General features: G+C 37.5%; 1 protein-coding gene across 3 annotated transcripts in view; it reads left to right on the top strand.

The window, feature by feature from the left end:
* The first annotated feature begins 638 nt into the window (after nt 1–638).
* Nucleotides 639–14171, top strand: part of LOC142851557 (cytochrome P450 3A6-like) — a 132305-nt gene continuing 118772 nt past the window's right edge. For 2 of the 3 annotated variants that reach the window (XM_075975336.1, XM_075975325.1), the window contains exons 1-4: nt 639–770; nt 1765–1858; nt 5366–5418; nt 8371–8470. In XM_075975336.1, the coding sequence (XP_075831451.1) occupies nt 700–770; nt 1765–1858; nt 5366–5418; nt 8371–8470 (318 nt within the window). In that variant the 5' untranslated portion in view covers nt 639–699. The remainder of the gene's footprint in view (nt 771–1764; nt 1859–5365; nt 5419–8370; nt 8471–14171) is intronic. The other variant, XM_075975315.1, reaches the window with a different exon arrangement.

Raw genomic sequence — 14171 nt, 5'->3', positions numbered from 1 at the left:
GTCCCAATACATTTGGGTGCATCTGAAACTATCTTTAATATATTCAACTGAAACTATCTTTAATATATTCAACTGATATAGTATTGGGAACATATGAGTGAAGCATCTCTAGAATATTCCACTAATTTAAAAAGGCAACAAAAGTAATGCACGATGAACTTTAGATTTTGGCTGGAAGACATGACTGTTTTGCCAAAAGTGCTTATGAAATACAATATTGCTTCTATAATACACAGGAGTTCCAGAGAAAGGATAAACATATATAAAGATTTAGAGATGAGATTTGTTTGCAAAGATTTATTGTTTTTATCAGTGACGACAGCCACAGAAACATTCAAGGAAATTTAATGTCCATCAGTCTACTGCATTTCTGATAAACAACTATGACCTCTGTTCTCATTGAGAGCATTGGTTTAATTATTTATTAATTTCCTAGGGAAATGAACAGTGAAGAAGTCAAAATGTTTGTTAGCATGCACTATTGTTAACTGCCAAGTGAAGAGGACACACATATTCTCTATAACCAAGATAGATACACACTTGGTCTTTCTACTGGCAGTATCAACTGCTCCACCCCCTTTCCTAGAACATAAATACTATGGCCTAGCTTCACAGTTTCACCCCTGATCTCAGAAGGAGAACTGAAGTCCTCACCTATAAGGAAAAGTCAGAGAGCAGATTTCTTGGAAGAAAAGAGCAATGTACCTGATTCTAAACCTTTCCATGGAAACATGGGCCCTGCTGGCTACCATCCTGTTGCTCCTCTACCTGTGAGTAAGGGCTGATGCCTCTCCTTTGTGGTCCTAGAGTTGGAATGATTCTCAGACCCTTTTTACCTATCTGTAAACCAGAAGATATAATCCAATGGAAATTAATACTGCCACAGATGAATGTATTTTGGCTGTAAACTAAACCATGTATCTCACTGTGCTTTTCAGTCAACTGAACAGTTATGATCTGTCATGTGGCTGCTGGTAACTGAACCTCTTTCCCCTTCTAGAGCAGCAATTGCTCTTAGCTGCAAAGCCATAATTCTAGGCTAAAAGCTGCATCTGGGAAACTCTGCACCATTTTCATTCTGAGGGACAGAACAAATCAGAATCTTGTCAAGCGACTATGCTGGTGGACTGCCCTTCACCACTGATCAACCTCACTATTGACTGTTCACATAATGTTGAGAAGGAATCATGTGAATCTTACATTGTGGTTACCCACACTGATGATGTTTGCTTCCTTATTTACTCTGGTGAGCCCCTCAGTAACATTCAAATTTAAGCTTAGTAAGTTTTATTACATATTAACTCCAGGACTGGGGCCTTTAAGAGTTTACCTAAAGGTTTATAATAAATTGTGTGTTAACAGGATTATTGTACCACAATTTTATGTTAAGTTCTCCCTCAGTAGATAGACTTTTGTAGTTGTCAATAGTTGTACCCAAGGGGAAAGAAGTCAGTGCATACTGATATACTATGAAAAAATATACTTAAATGAGGACATATGTGAATAAGTGTATTGATGTTTCTGAATGATTGAATATGTATATTTATGCATGTGATACAATGATTTAATATTATACATTACAATATATTAAATAATATTTAATATTATGCATATGCATGAATATACATATTCACTCATTCAGAAGCATAAATACACTTACTCACATATGTCTCATTTATGTATATTCATGGTTAATGTGTGTATATATGTGAATATATATGTGTGTTAACAAGCACATGACCTGGTTTCTTCCTCTATATTTAGTTATGGAACCTCTTCACATGGACTCTTTAAGAAGTTAGGGATTCCTGGCCCCAAACCTCTGCCTTTTGTTGGGACAATGCTTAAATATAGGAAGGTGAGTTATGCTTGTAATCTCTAATTTAGTTCTTGTGTCTGTGACAGTTTCATGAATGTCATGAGATTATGTCAGTTCATCCGTGTATATGGTCATTGGAAGCTGCAGTTTACAGCTTTCAGAATAGTTGGTGCTACATGCTGAACTTTGACCATTTATCCTGGGCAAGATTAGACATGTGGTTTTGGGGGACCTGAATTTTGTGTCAGATGTCTGTCTTAAATGTTAACACAGTATTACCAGATGCTCAAAACCTGAAAATATAGAATTTGGAAGCATCAGATTTAAGTATTTTCAGTACAGATTCCAGAAAATTACAGTTTCTCTGATTCAGTGGTTGAAGAAATATATATCAAGGATCTTGGGTGACTTCTCAGCAACTTTAATGCAGTAGTCACATCAGAGTTGAATACTAACATTTTCCCTTCTTGCTGAGTAGCTCTAGTGCATGCTTATAAAGGCACACAGTTACTTATGAGGAATATGCAGATAACTGAATCCTCAATATAACCATTACATATCCTGTTATTATTTTTAAGTCTCTAGCTGTGTTTCTGTCGCTTACGATTTCTTGTGTGTGTAAGTGGGGGTGCACTGAGAGCTCAAACAAAGGGTTTTACTCCCTTTCACTTCATAGTAGAACCTTATGCAGCATGCTGAGGTGTGGGATTATGGAAGACGGGATAATGTTGTTTGTGAACCTCTGATATTTAACCATAAGTGAGTTTTGTGCTTTGAAACAGAAGCAGATTGATATTCAAATAAAGCATTATTTGACAACTTCATAAAATGTAAAAATTAGATGTGACTAGAGGAATATATATATACACACATATAAGCATGTATATATGTGTATATACATATATACACACATAGATATAAAGTGTTTATGTATATTTATATAAATGTATACATATATATTAACACCCACACATACATATATAATTAGACCTGTGAGTTTATACAGAGCCTTTGTGGAGGTTTTCTAAAGGAACGGGTTCCTGGACTGTCATCCCTAGGTTCACACTCAGGAGGCCAACAACAGTGTCAGTGTGAAGCTTTTACTGCTGGAAAAATTCCTTTTCCAAAAACTTGAGTCCTACTGATCATATCATAATTCTTCCAAACAGAAATTTTTTGCTTAATTTACTAATAATTCCATACTCTCATGAAACTGAAAATAAGCAATCATTTTCCCTTCATTTTTCAGATGACATTTTAAATTTATTTCGTTTGAAATACACTTTTTTGCATTGGGTTTTGTTTCAAGAAGTATCTCCTGTAGTGAAGACTGGCACAAGCTTGCTCTATAGATGATGGCCATGGTTTCCTGAACCTGCTTACTCATCACTTGTGTGTACAACAATATCTTAATTATGGGGTTAATTATAGGGAGTTGGGTATCAAATCCAAGGATTTGCTTATTTTAGATTGATTCTAATCCAAGGAATGAGTGTCTTGAGTGGTAAGGTGTTCATGGGGAAGACTCAGAATGAGAAATGTAGGAAGAAAGAAAGGAAGAAAGAAAGAAAGAAAGAAAGAAAGAAAGGAAGGAAGGAAGGAAGGAAAGAAGAGAAAGGGAGGGATGGAGGAAGAAAGGAATGGGAAGTGAAGGAAGGAAGGAGAAAGACAAAGTAAAAGAATACAAGAAAAAAGAGAAATAAAGAATGAAGGAAGGAAAGAGAGAGAGAGAAAGAAAGAAAGAAAGAAAGAAAGAAAGAAAGAAAGAAAGAAAGAAATGGGTATTGTTTCATCATAAATCCATCACTAGGAAATTTTCTTGGCCTTCATAGTTGGTATTGTATTTTAAACCATTCACCTACACATTAACATGTCTTTAAACTTACAGAACTTTCTTCAGGAAACAAAGAAGATATTTTTTTTTATGAATATAAGTAACTTTTCTAAATGCTTTACAAGCATTAGCTAGAACACGAATGCAGAGACAAAGGAAGCCTATGAAGGAAAAGAAAGTGCTCGTTAGAAACTCTAACATGTTCTGTTACCCTTTCTTTCTTATAAACAGTCCCCGATCTGACTCATTTTATATATTCATTGTGCTCAATCTTGATATTTCCTATACTTGAGCCCCATGTTGGGCAAAATGTCACCTTAATCTGCAGGAAATAGGATACCAAATGAGAAGATTGTGAGATGTGGAGGGTAAGGACTGGAGACAGGAAGTAAAGAAGACACATAACTGAGACTGAGAGTCTTACATAAGCTGACAACTCATGACGAGCATGTATCTTAAACAGCATTGTTTTTTTAAAATACTATTTGCATGGCTTAATGGCAAAGGTCAGCAGAGAGGTAAATCAAACAACACTGGCAAAGAGAACGCAAGATATCCAAGATCTAGCTGTTTTAGGGCTGGCAAACTCAGCCCAGGTGAAAGAATCTGATCCAAAAAAAAACCTACAACCTTAACTCCTTCAAGGATCAGGCTCCAGGCCTAGTCCAGCCAAGTCTGCTACTGGACAAGCAAACAGAACTCATGTTTCTTTCTCCTTTCATTATGACCTCTGAGAAACCTTACACGAGCCTGGTTCTCAGCATGAGGCAAATGATCCACAGGCAGAACTCCATCATCTGCCCAGTTACCTAATTTCACGCAGCTGAAATTAACATTGCTGAAGAGGAAATTTATTCTGAAGTTCTCCGTCTAGGTCGCTCAGCTTAATCACACAAATAGACACCATTGCACAAGTCTGTTATTCCAGTACACAGGCGATAAAATCAGAAGGATAAGGATATTCAGGTCTCCCTTACGATACACACAGAGTTTGAGATACACTGAGTTACATGCAATTATATCCAACAAAATTACAATACCACTTAACTACAAATTATATATATCCCAAGGTTTTAGAGGTGTAAATGCAGACCGGTTATTCAAATTTTGTTTGCTTTATGTAAATTGGAATTCCTCATCTTTCCATGTTGAATATGTACACTAAAAGGCCAACTTTTTGCCTATACTTTATTGCTTATTTTTCCGTTAATCTGACAAATAAGATTTATATAAATCTTATATACTCCAAGCATAAATTATATGTTCAATTTACTGATTACACTAGAATTCTAGGTAAGTGATTAGGTGATAGTGTCAGTAATTGAGAAAAAATATATTTTGCATATTTTTGGCAATCTTCCTGATGCTTGGTGCCCTCTTGCACCCAAAGAATAGAAAAGATGGAGTGTTTCAGGATTTCAGAGTCAATACATTATCAAAACAGTACAGCAGATAATGAACAAATTATTAGTTTAAATAGAGAAGAAAACATTTGAAATGTATAATACTATGGGAATGAAATCATAAATAACTGTAATTTCTTCATGTAGTTGGTCTCCTGCATCTTCTTCTCCCTCAGAGACCTTCTTTCAACTGACTATGGAGGAGTTAGATAAAGAACTTGGTGTCCTGGGATTTCTGCCGTGTATTTTTCAAGTAGTGGTCAACACACATAGAAAAATAATGACTTTTCATGTTATTTCACTTCCTAGGGTATATCGATATTTGATATAGAATGCCGAAACAAGTATGGGGATATGTGGGGGTGAGTATTCTGGAAATGTCTATCAGATAGTATTGTGATATTGTGATGTGGCACCAAACGGCATGAGTAGCTTGTCAACAAAGTTACTCGGGAGGCATTGCCTATTTTATAGTGTTGCAAGCCTGTCTACCAAGGTGGCATATGCCAGTTTATTTTCTAACCTTCAGTCTTAAAGAGTGAGAATGTTGCAAGTAATGATTTATCTACATCCTTCAATGATCAAGCGGCTACTTTTGTCAAATGTCTTATAAGGCATTTTATTTTAGTTTTATTATCCTTCCTTGGGCTCCTTTAAATTGTGTGAAATGCATTAGTACAGAGATATGTAACATGTGATCATAATTCAAGAGAGTGTTCTCCCTCCCATAATGATTCACCCTGAGTAAAATAAAAATCACTTTTATAAAATATACTTGCAGTAAATATGTGCTTTTCAAATGCACGCTGGAGTAAAAATAAATATAGGGATTTATAGATATTTTATGTTAAATTACCTGTTGATTTCATTTTTAATATTAATATTTTTAATATTTCTTTAATTGTTTGAGATTATAATATAATTGCATTATTTCTCCTTTCCCTTGTTCTCTACAAAACCTTCAATAATTGCCTCCTTGCTCTTTTTCAAATTTATGATATCTCTTTCCACTAATTTTTGTCACATATATATATGAACATATATACATGCATACATTATATTGTATTACATATATTATATAATACATAAATGTATATTTTCATAGATATATTTTTAAATAGACCCTTCTTGGTTTATATATAATATTTATATGCACTGTCAGTGCTGATCATTTGATATTGATAACAAATAAGGTGTACTCATCTCTGGGGAAGAACAGTTCTCCCATTCCTAGGATTTCTTTCTTGCTTGTAGTTCCTTTAGTAGGCTAGACACCTCCTAAGTTTTCCACAGTGACTTTTGAGACCAGGTCTCAGTATACCAAGTTTGGCCTGGAATCTACAATGAAGCTCAGGGTGGCCTAGAACTCACTGTCTTCCATTCCTGCCTGCTCTCTTAGAGGTCTGTGACAGCACACGTTACTGAATTGTCTAGTTCTCTCCTTTTTCTGTTTATACTAGATATGAGGTGATGGCTGTGTAGCAAATGTGTATGAATATTTCCTTTCACCACATACTATGACATTGAGTAACATAAGCAGGATATGTTACTGCATGCCATTTCCTTTTTGTTTTGTTTCATTAATTACTTTGGGTTATGGTTGGGCCAAAATTATTAAACTTTCACTTTTAGAGATGCTGGAGGTTTATTAAGAGCCAGGGAAGTTATGACATCATTGTGCAGTGTACCACACGCAGGGTGGACAAAGTTCTGCCTCGTCACCTCTTCATGTCCATCGTCAGAAACCACAGTATTCACCATAGGGTCCGCCAAACTGACATGGTCAATAAGAACACGTAACCCATCGCCAAGGGCACGCTGTGATGAATTTCCAATGGTTTCAAAGAAAGTGTTCCTTGTATCATTATTGCTTGTCAGTTGTTAATATTTTGACTTTAAAGCCTGGAAAGTTGGAACAACAAAGTAAAACAGTTACTATTTTGTGGAATACACACAATTTCTTTCTCAGGACCCACATGCTATCTCAAAACTCAGGGAATCCATAACCTCTTCAGACCTTCGCAGGCTTCAGTATGTACATTGTATACATACATATACTCAGGCCTATGCTCAAACATATCAAATTAAAATATAAAATAAAATAATTTTATCTTTAAATTCAAACATGATTAATATATTGTAATATTTTTATTTCTATGTATTTATATTAAAATCCATCAGCCCATGTAATTCTACAATGTAGCAAGGACTCTATTACCAGACTATATTCCAAACATCGTGAAATATTTTTACTAATGAATAAACTAAACTTGCAGTGATATGGGGATTCCAGACATCTTCTACTCCTGAAAATCCAAGGTCTCCTCTCCAACTAATAGATTTTTTTATTTTATTGAAAAAGAATCATGTTCTTCTTAGTCAAAGACTATTTCTATCATTGGATGAAAATAGTTACAGAAGACTGATTTGCCATCACCTCTGTGTCCCCCAAATATTTCTTGTACCATAGCTCTTATGGATAAATCCTGACAGTGGAATATCGAGTTAATTACCTACCAAGATGGACTTATGAAAGAACACTGTTTGCAGAAGCAGAATGGAAGTCCCTCCTCACCTGGGCTCCATCCAAGTAGGAGAGCATATGTGGATAATATAAAGATAGGGAACACATATTTTAGAATCTTGGTAAGAAAGTGCCTATCAAAGCCTGCACACTGCATAGTCAGATGCATTTTTGGCTCTTACCTCATATTAACGGATAACTTCAATGCTGTCAGGATGCTTCTATCCTTGATCAGCTGTATCTATTGCTTTGCCTAATCATGAGTCTAATTTTCTCACTCTCCTTGTCCCTGGAACATAGAAGCCTCAGATTTAGTGTCATCTGAACTCTGATTTGCATCTGGTCATTCTCAGCACTCCTGCCCTCTGTGACATTTTTGGGGGCTTCCTCACTCTTTCTTTGACCTTTCTGTATAACTTAGAAAAAAAATATGACTCTTGTTCTGTTTCCTTTCAACTTGACCACTGCTGGGATTTTTAGCTTCCTTTTGTTACTGTTTTCCTCTGAATGTCTAATAAAATTGTGCATGAACTTAAACTACACAGAATAGTAGAGTTTGTTCCCCTGTGTTTACTTTCAGGGATTTCAGTTCCTCCATGTTAGCTCAACTGAGATGAATTTAGAGAGCTCTTTTGTTGTCATATATTTCGTCCTTGCCTGGGTTATGTTTCTATTCATTTCCTGAACTAAGCAGTGGCTTCTTGTGTTGGAAAGCCTAAGGTGCTGTGTCTTGTAGAACCAACAGTAATATCAGCATCAAAATTTAACCATATCTGTTTTCACGATACAGGCTATACGAGGGGCTGCAGCCTGTCCTTGCCATTGCAGAACCAGGCTTGATAAAAAGTGTGCTAGTGAAGGAATTTTATTCTGTCTTCACAAATAGGCAGGTATGTATTTCTTTTTTTAAAAAAAATGTGAGCAATATACCCACTTAAAGTTTATAATTATGAAAATGAAGGTATATACATATGACAATTAATAAGAAAAAATGACCATCAGTATGAAAGACTGCAATAAGAGATATATATGAAGGTTTGGAGAAAGAAATGAAAAGGGACAAACTTTATTATAATCAAAAAATAAAAATGTGACTATTTAAAATTTCTATTATGAGTATCTGGGGATATATCTCAGTGGTATAGGGCTTAATGACATGTATAAGATTTGGGGTTAAGACTCAAGTACCACAAAACCAACACACCTAATATCATGAAGGAAATATGGAATGACTATACAATATACAAGTAGGTTCTATGTACTCTTCATGCTGTATTTTGAAGGAGGGGTCCTAAATCTTCCCTAAGAAAAAATTCTCAACTGTTGGCAATAAAGGATGACTTCTCCAATCAACTTCTAACTATGGCCTCTAACTATTTCTAAAAGAGGTCAAGACTGTGTCACTGGTTTAGGTACTATCATAGTCTTCTGACCATTTTAGAATGCTTTTTACTTCCCCAGCTTTGAAGTACATTTTCTCCGAAGATAGAAAAGTTTTACAGAAGCTAAAGTGTACATGTTTCAGGCTAAGACATGGTTACTTTTATCAAACAGCTTGCTGTCTGTGGTAGTTTAAATGTGACTACCCCCATCCCAAAGCTCACATCGAGTGGCCCTATTAGGAGGTATGGCTTTATTGAAGTAGGTTTTGCATTGTTTCAGGAAGTGTATCATTGTGAGTGTGGGTTTTGTGGTCTCCTATGCTCAAGCTACACTCAATGTAGACAGAATTCACTCCTTGTTGCCTGTGGACCAAGATGTAGAACTCTCAGCTCTTTCACTGGCATCATGGCTCCCTGTATGTCGCTGCCATGTAGATATTGGACTAAACCTCTGAAACTCTAAGCCATCCCAAATAAATGTTTTCTTTAATAAGAGTTTCCAAAATCATGGTGTCTCTCCAGAGCAATAAAACACTTAATGGGGACACTGTCTAAGTGGTTATTGGTGATGGTCACTTCCCATCCTAGAAGAGCAAATGTGGCCCTTTCAAGAGAAAGGAGGTACATGCAGGTTCATAGACAGCAGTCAGAAGTTCTTGTTAGCTCTCCTGTCTCAGGGAGACACTATTTCCTTATTCCTGTGTCACTTCAGATTTCATAAGGAATCTTGGTAATCACAATTAATACTAAAGTTAGTGTTTTTCTTTCTCCTTCAGTGTTTCTTAGGTCATTTGCTTCTTTGTTTGTTTGCTTTATTTGGCAGTGTTTTTAAGGCTTTATTAGCAGGTGTCATCAGTGCTTATATTCAAAACTGTGGTGATATTTTGTTTGTCCTGTAACAAATAATGCTAACCTGATGATCAGAAAGCAGAGCTAGCTACACTAGATAGAAATAGAAGCTGGATGGTGGTGGTACACACATTTAATCCCAGTATTTGGGAGGCAGAACCCTTGGCTATCCTGGAACTCACTCTAAAGACCATGCTAGTCTAATGCTCTATAGTTATCCTCCTTCCTCTACCTTCCAGTTGCTCGAATTAAAGGTGTGTGCCATCTGGGCAGTGGTCACATACACCTTTAATCCCAGCACTTGGGAGGCAGAGGCGGGCAGATCTCTATGGGTTCCAGGCCAGCCTGGTCTACAAGAGCTAGTTCCAGGACAGGCTCCAAAGCGACGGAGAAGCCCTGTCTCAAAAAACCAAAATAGAGGGGATCCGGGCCAGGATTTACAGAAACAGGTCAAAGCTGGTAACCTAAACCAAAGTAGGCCTGAGGCAAGGAAGTTCACCTTGGGCTAGAGCAGGCCTGAGGCAACAAGTTCCACAGAAGTGGGGCTGAACCAGCTACCTAGGCTGGGGTAGACCTGAGAAAGCAAGCTCCAGAGGAGTGGGAGGCAATCAAGTCCCAGGACATTGGCAGACCAAGACTGAGCAAGCAAACTGGTCCAGAGCAGACCTGAGACAGTGACTACACCGGAACAGGTACAGGGTAGTAACCAGTGAGCAAGTGAGCCAAAGCCAGAGACCACTGAGGTTTCAGACATGAATCTGGGACCTTCAAAGAGTAGACGTAATCCAGAATCCCTGTGCTTCTGGGAGCAAGTCTCTGACCTCTGAGGAACTAGGCCTGAGCCATGACCTCTGCTGGTCTGAGTGTGCATCTGTACTTCCGAGGGAGTAGGAAGGAACCAGATATCTCAGGGTTCAGATGTGAGCCTGGAACCACAGAAGGAGTAGGCCTGAGCCAGGACATCTATGGGTCCAGGTATTGGTCTGGGACATCAAAGGGAATAGGCAGGAACTAGAACCCTCTGCTGGTCCAAGCCTGAATCTGGGACCTGTGAGGGAGTAAGTCTGAGCCAGGTCCTCTGCAGGTTTGTACACACCTGGTCCTGGGAACTCTGAGGGAGTAGAACAGAGCAGACCAGAGCAGACCTATCAGAATTACAGACTTTTCATTGGAGATAATGAAAGCCAGAAAGTCATGGTCAAGCATCGTGCAGACATTAAGAGACCATGGATGCCAGCCCAGACTACTATACCCAGCAAAACTTTCAATCACCATAGAAGGGCAAAACAAGATATTCCATGGCAAAAACAGATTTAGCCAATACCTAGCCACAAACCCAGCCCTAAACAAAAAACTGGAAGGAAAACTCCAATCCAAGGAGGTTGGCTACACCAATAAAAACACAGACAATTGATGGTCTCACAGCAGCAAATCTCAAAGAATGGAAAAATGCACTAATTAACATCACCAAAAGTGAAAACTAAATTAACAGGAGATAGCAATCACTGGTCATTAATATCCCTTAATATAAATTGACTCAACCCACACATAGAAAGGCATTGGCTAACAGATTTGATATAAAAACAGAATCCATCCTTCTGCATACAAGAAACACATCTCAGCCTCAAAGACAGACATCATCTCAGAGTAAAGGGTTGAGAAGAAAAATATTCCAATCAAATGGACCTAAGAAACAAGCAGGTGTAGCTATCCTAATACCTAAAAAAAAGACTTCAAACTAAAATCAATCAAAAGAGACAAAAAAGACATTTCATATTAGTCACAGGAAAAATCTATCAAGAGGAAATCTCAATACTAAACATCTATGCTCCAAATACAAGGGCACCCTCATATGTAAAAGAAACACTTCTAAAGCTTAAATCATACATTAGACGCCATGCACTAATAGTGGGGGGCTTCAACACTCCCCTCCAATCACTGGACAGGTCAGTCAGACAAAAAAATTATCAGAGATATAAGAGAACAAACAGATGTTATGACTCAAACTGACTTAACAGATTATCTACAAAATATCCCATCCAAAAAAAAGAAGAATATACATTCTCAGCACCTTATGGAACCTCCTCAAAAACCAACCACATAGTCGGTAAAAAAAAAACAAACTTCAACAAATACAAAAAATTGGTATAACCCCATGTATTTTATCAGATTACCACGGTTTAAAACAGGAAGTCAACTGCAATACTAATTCCAGAAAGCCCACAAACACATGGAAATTAAACAAAGCTCACAAGAATCACCAATGGGTCAAGGAAGAAATTATGGGAGAAATAAAAGACTTTCTAAAATTCAATGAAAATGACCACACAACATACCCAAATTTATGGAACACAATGAAAGCAGTGTTAAGAGTAAAATTCATAGCACTAAATACCTACATAAAGAAGCTTGAAAAATCCCACACTAGCAAATTAACAGAACATTTGAAAACTTTAGAACAAAAAGAAGCAAAGTCACCTAAGAGAACTAGATAGCAGGAAATAAATTGAGAGCAGAAATTATGTATGAAATTAGATTGATAATCCCTCCTATATTGTTCTTTTTACTCAATATTTCTTGTTTAGCTACAATATTTTCTGGCTCCCTCTGAGTTTTAGGATTCTTTTCTTCTATTTGCATGAAGAACATGGTGGGTATTTTTCTTTGTCTTGTATTGAATCTGTAAGTTGCTTTTGTAGGCTGATCATTTCACAATATCAATTCTTCCACCTGAAGAGTATAGGATGTTTTTCATTTTCTGGTGTCTAAATATGTCTTTTCCATTGTTTTATTGTAGAGGTTTTTCTCCTCCTTAGTTAGGTTGATTCCAAGGGAGGTTACTGTGACAGGAAGTGTGTCCATGATCTACATCTCAGCATGATGGTGTGAGAAAGACTACACATTTCCTAAGTTGGTTTTGCATCCTGGCTCAATGTTCAAATTATTGGATATTGCTACAAGTTTTCTGGTGTAATATTCTGCAATTAAAGACAATTTCACTTCTTCTTCTTCTTCAATCTCCACTTCTGGTTCTTTTGTTGTTGTTGTCATTATCCTCCCCCTCTTCCTGCTCCTAGTCCTCCTCTTCCTCCTCCTTCTCCAGTTCCTGCTTCTGCTTCTGCTTCTTTTCCTTCTCCTTCACTGACTTCTGTTTTACCCCCACCTTATCTTTGCTTCTTTCTACAGGCAGTGTTTCTGACCTGACCCCACATATTTATCTATATGTTATGAAAGTACTTATTCTTTCTCCTGTACTCAGGTGTCCCTGATTGGGTGCCATTCAAAGTAGATTAATATGTCATTCTCCCTGATAGGCTCCTGAGAGGAAGGATCAAAAGATAAGGAAAATGAAAAAGTTGAGTTCTGAGGGTCTTGCACAAACTATGTCTTATGCCAATTAAGCATACAAAGGGGAGAGATTGGACTGAATCTGAAGTGTGCTATTATGTACTGGAATGAAGTAAGAAGGAAGCTAATCAAGCAATGTTGCAGTAAGAAAGCAGTATATAGAAATTGTATTCCCTTTTCTTTTTAAATATGTAATATTTAATTTATTTATTTTAAAAACTATATTTTCTTATTTTACATACTAATCCCAATTTCTATTCCCTCTCTTCCTCCCATTCCCTCCACCTTCTCCCCCATTCCATGCCATCACCCACTCTTCTGAGAGGGTCTTTTCATGGGGAGTCAACAACGTGTAGCCCATTGCTTGAAGGCAATACTAAGGCCCTCCCAAATATATCTAGGCTGAACAAGGTAACCCTACAAAGAGAATGGGTTCCCAAAAAGACAGAACAAGCAGTAGGGATAAAACCTGGTCTCACTGACAATGACTCCACATTCTGACCCAGCCATACAACTGTCACCCACATTCAATGGACCTAGTTTTGTCCTATTCTGTTTCCATCACTGTCAGGCCAGAGTTGGTAGGCTCCCATTAGCTCAGGTATACTGTTTTAGTGGGTATCCCCAATCACAGTCTTGTCCTTTTTGCTCATGTTACCACTCCTCCCACTCTTTGACTGGACTTTGGGAGCTCAGTCCAGTTCTCCACTGTGGATCTCTGACTCAGCTTGTATTAGTTGCTGGTTGTAGGTTCTATAGTGACATTTAAGATAGTCATCAATCTGACTACAGGGCAAGGCCAGTTTTATCACCCTTTCCACTATTGCTTATTATCTTAGTGGGGTCATCCTTGTGGATTCCTTGGAATTCCTCTAGTGCAATGTTTCTTGCTAGCCCCCTGATGGCTTCCTAAATCAAGATATCTCTTTCCTTGCTCTCCATCTCTGTCCTTTCTCTCATCTTGACCTTTCCATTCCCTCAAGTTTCATCCTTCCTTTCCTTCTCCCCTCTT

This window comes from Microtus pennsylvanicus, chromosome 1 (genome assembly GCF_037038515.1).
Source record: "Microtus pennsylvanicus isolate mMicPen1 chromosome 1, mMicPen1.hap1, whole genome shotgun sequence".
NCBI classification, from domain to species: domain Eukaryota; kingdom Metazoa; phylum Chordata; class Mammalia; order Rodentia; family Cricetidae; genus Microtus; species Microtus pennsylvanicus.
Note: the sequence above shows the minus strand (reverse complement) of the source record. Positions and strands in the feature narration are given on the sequence as shown.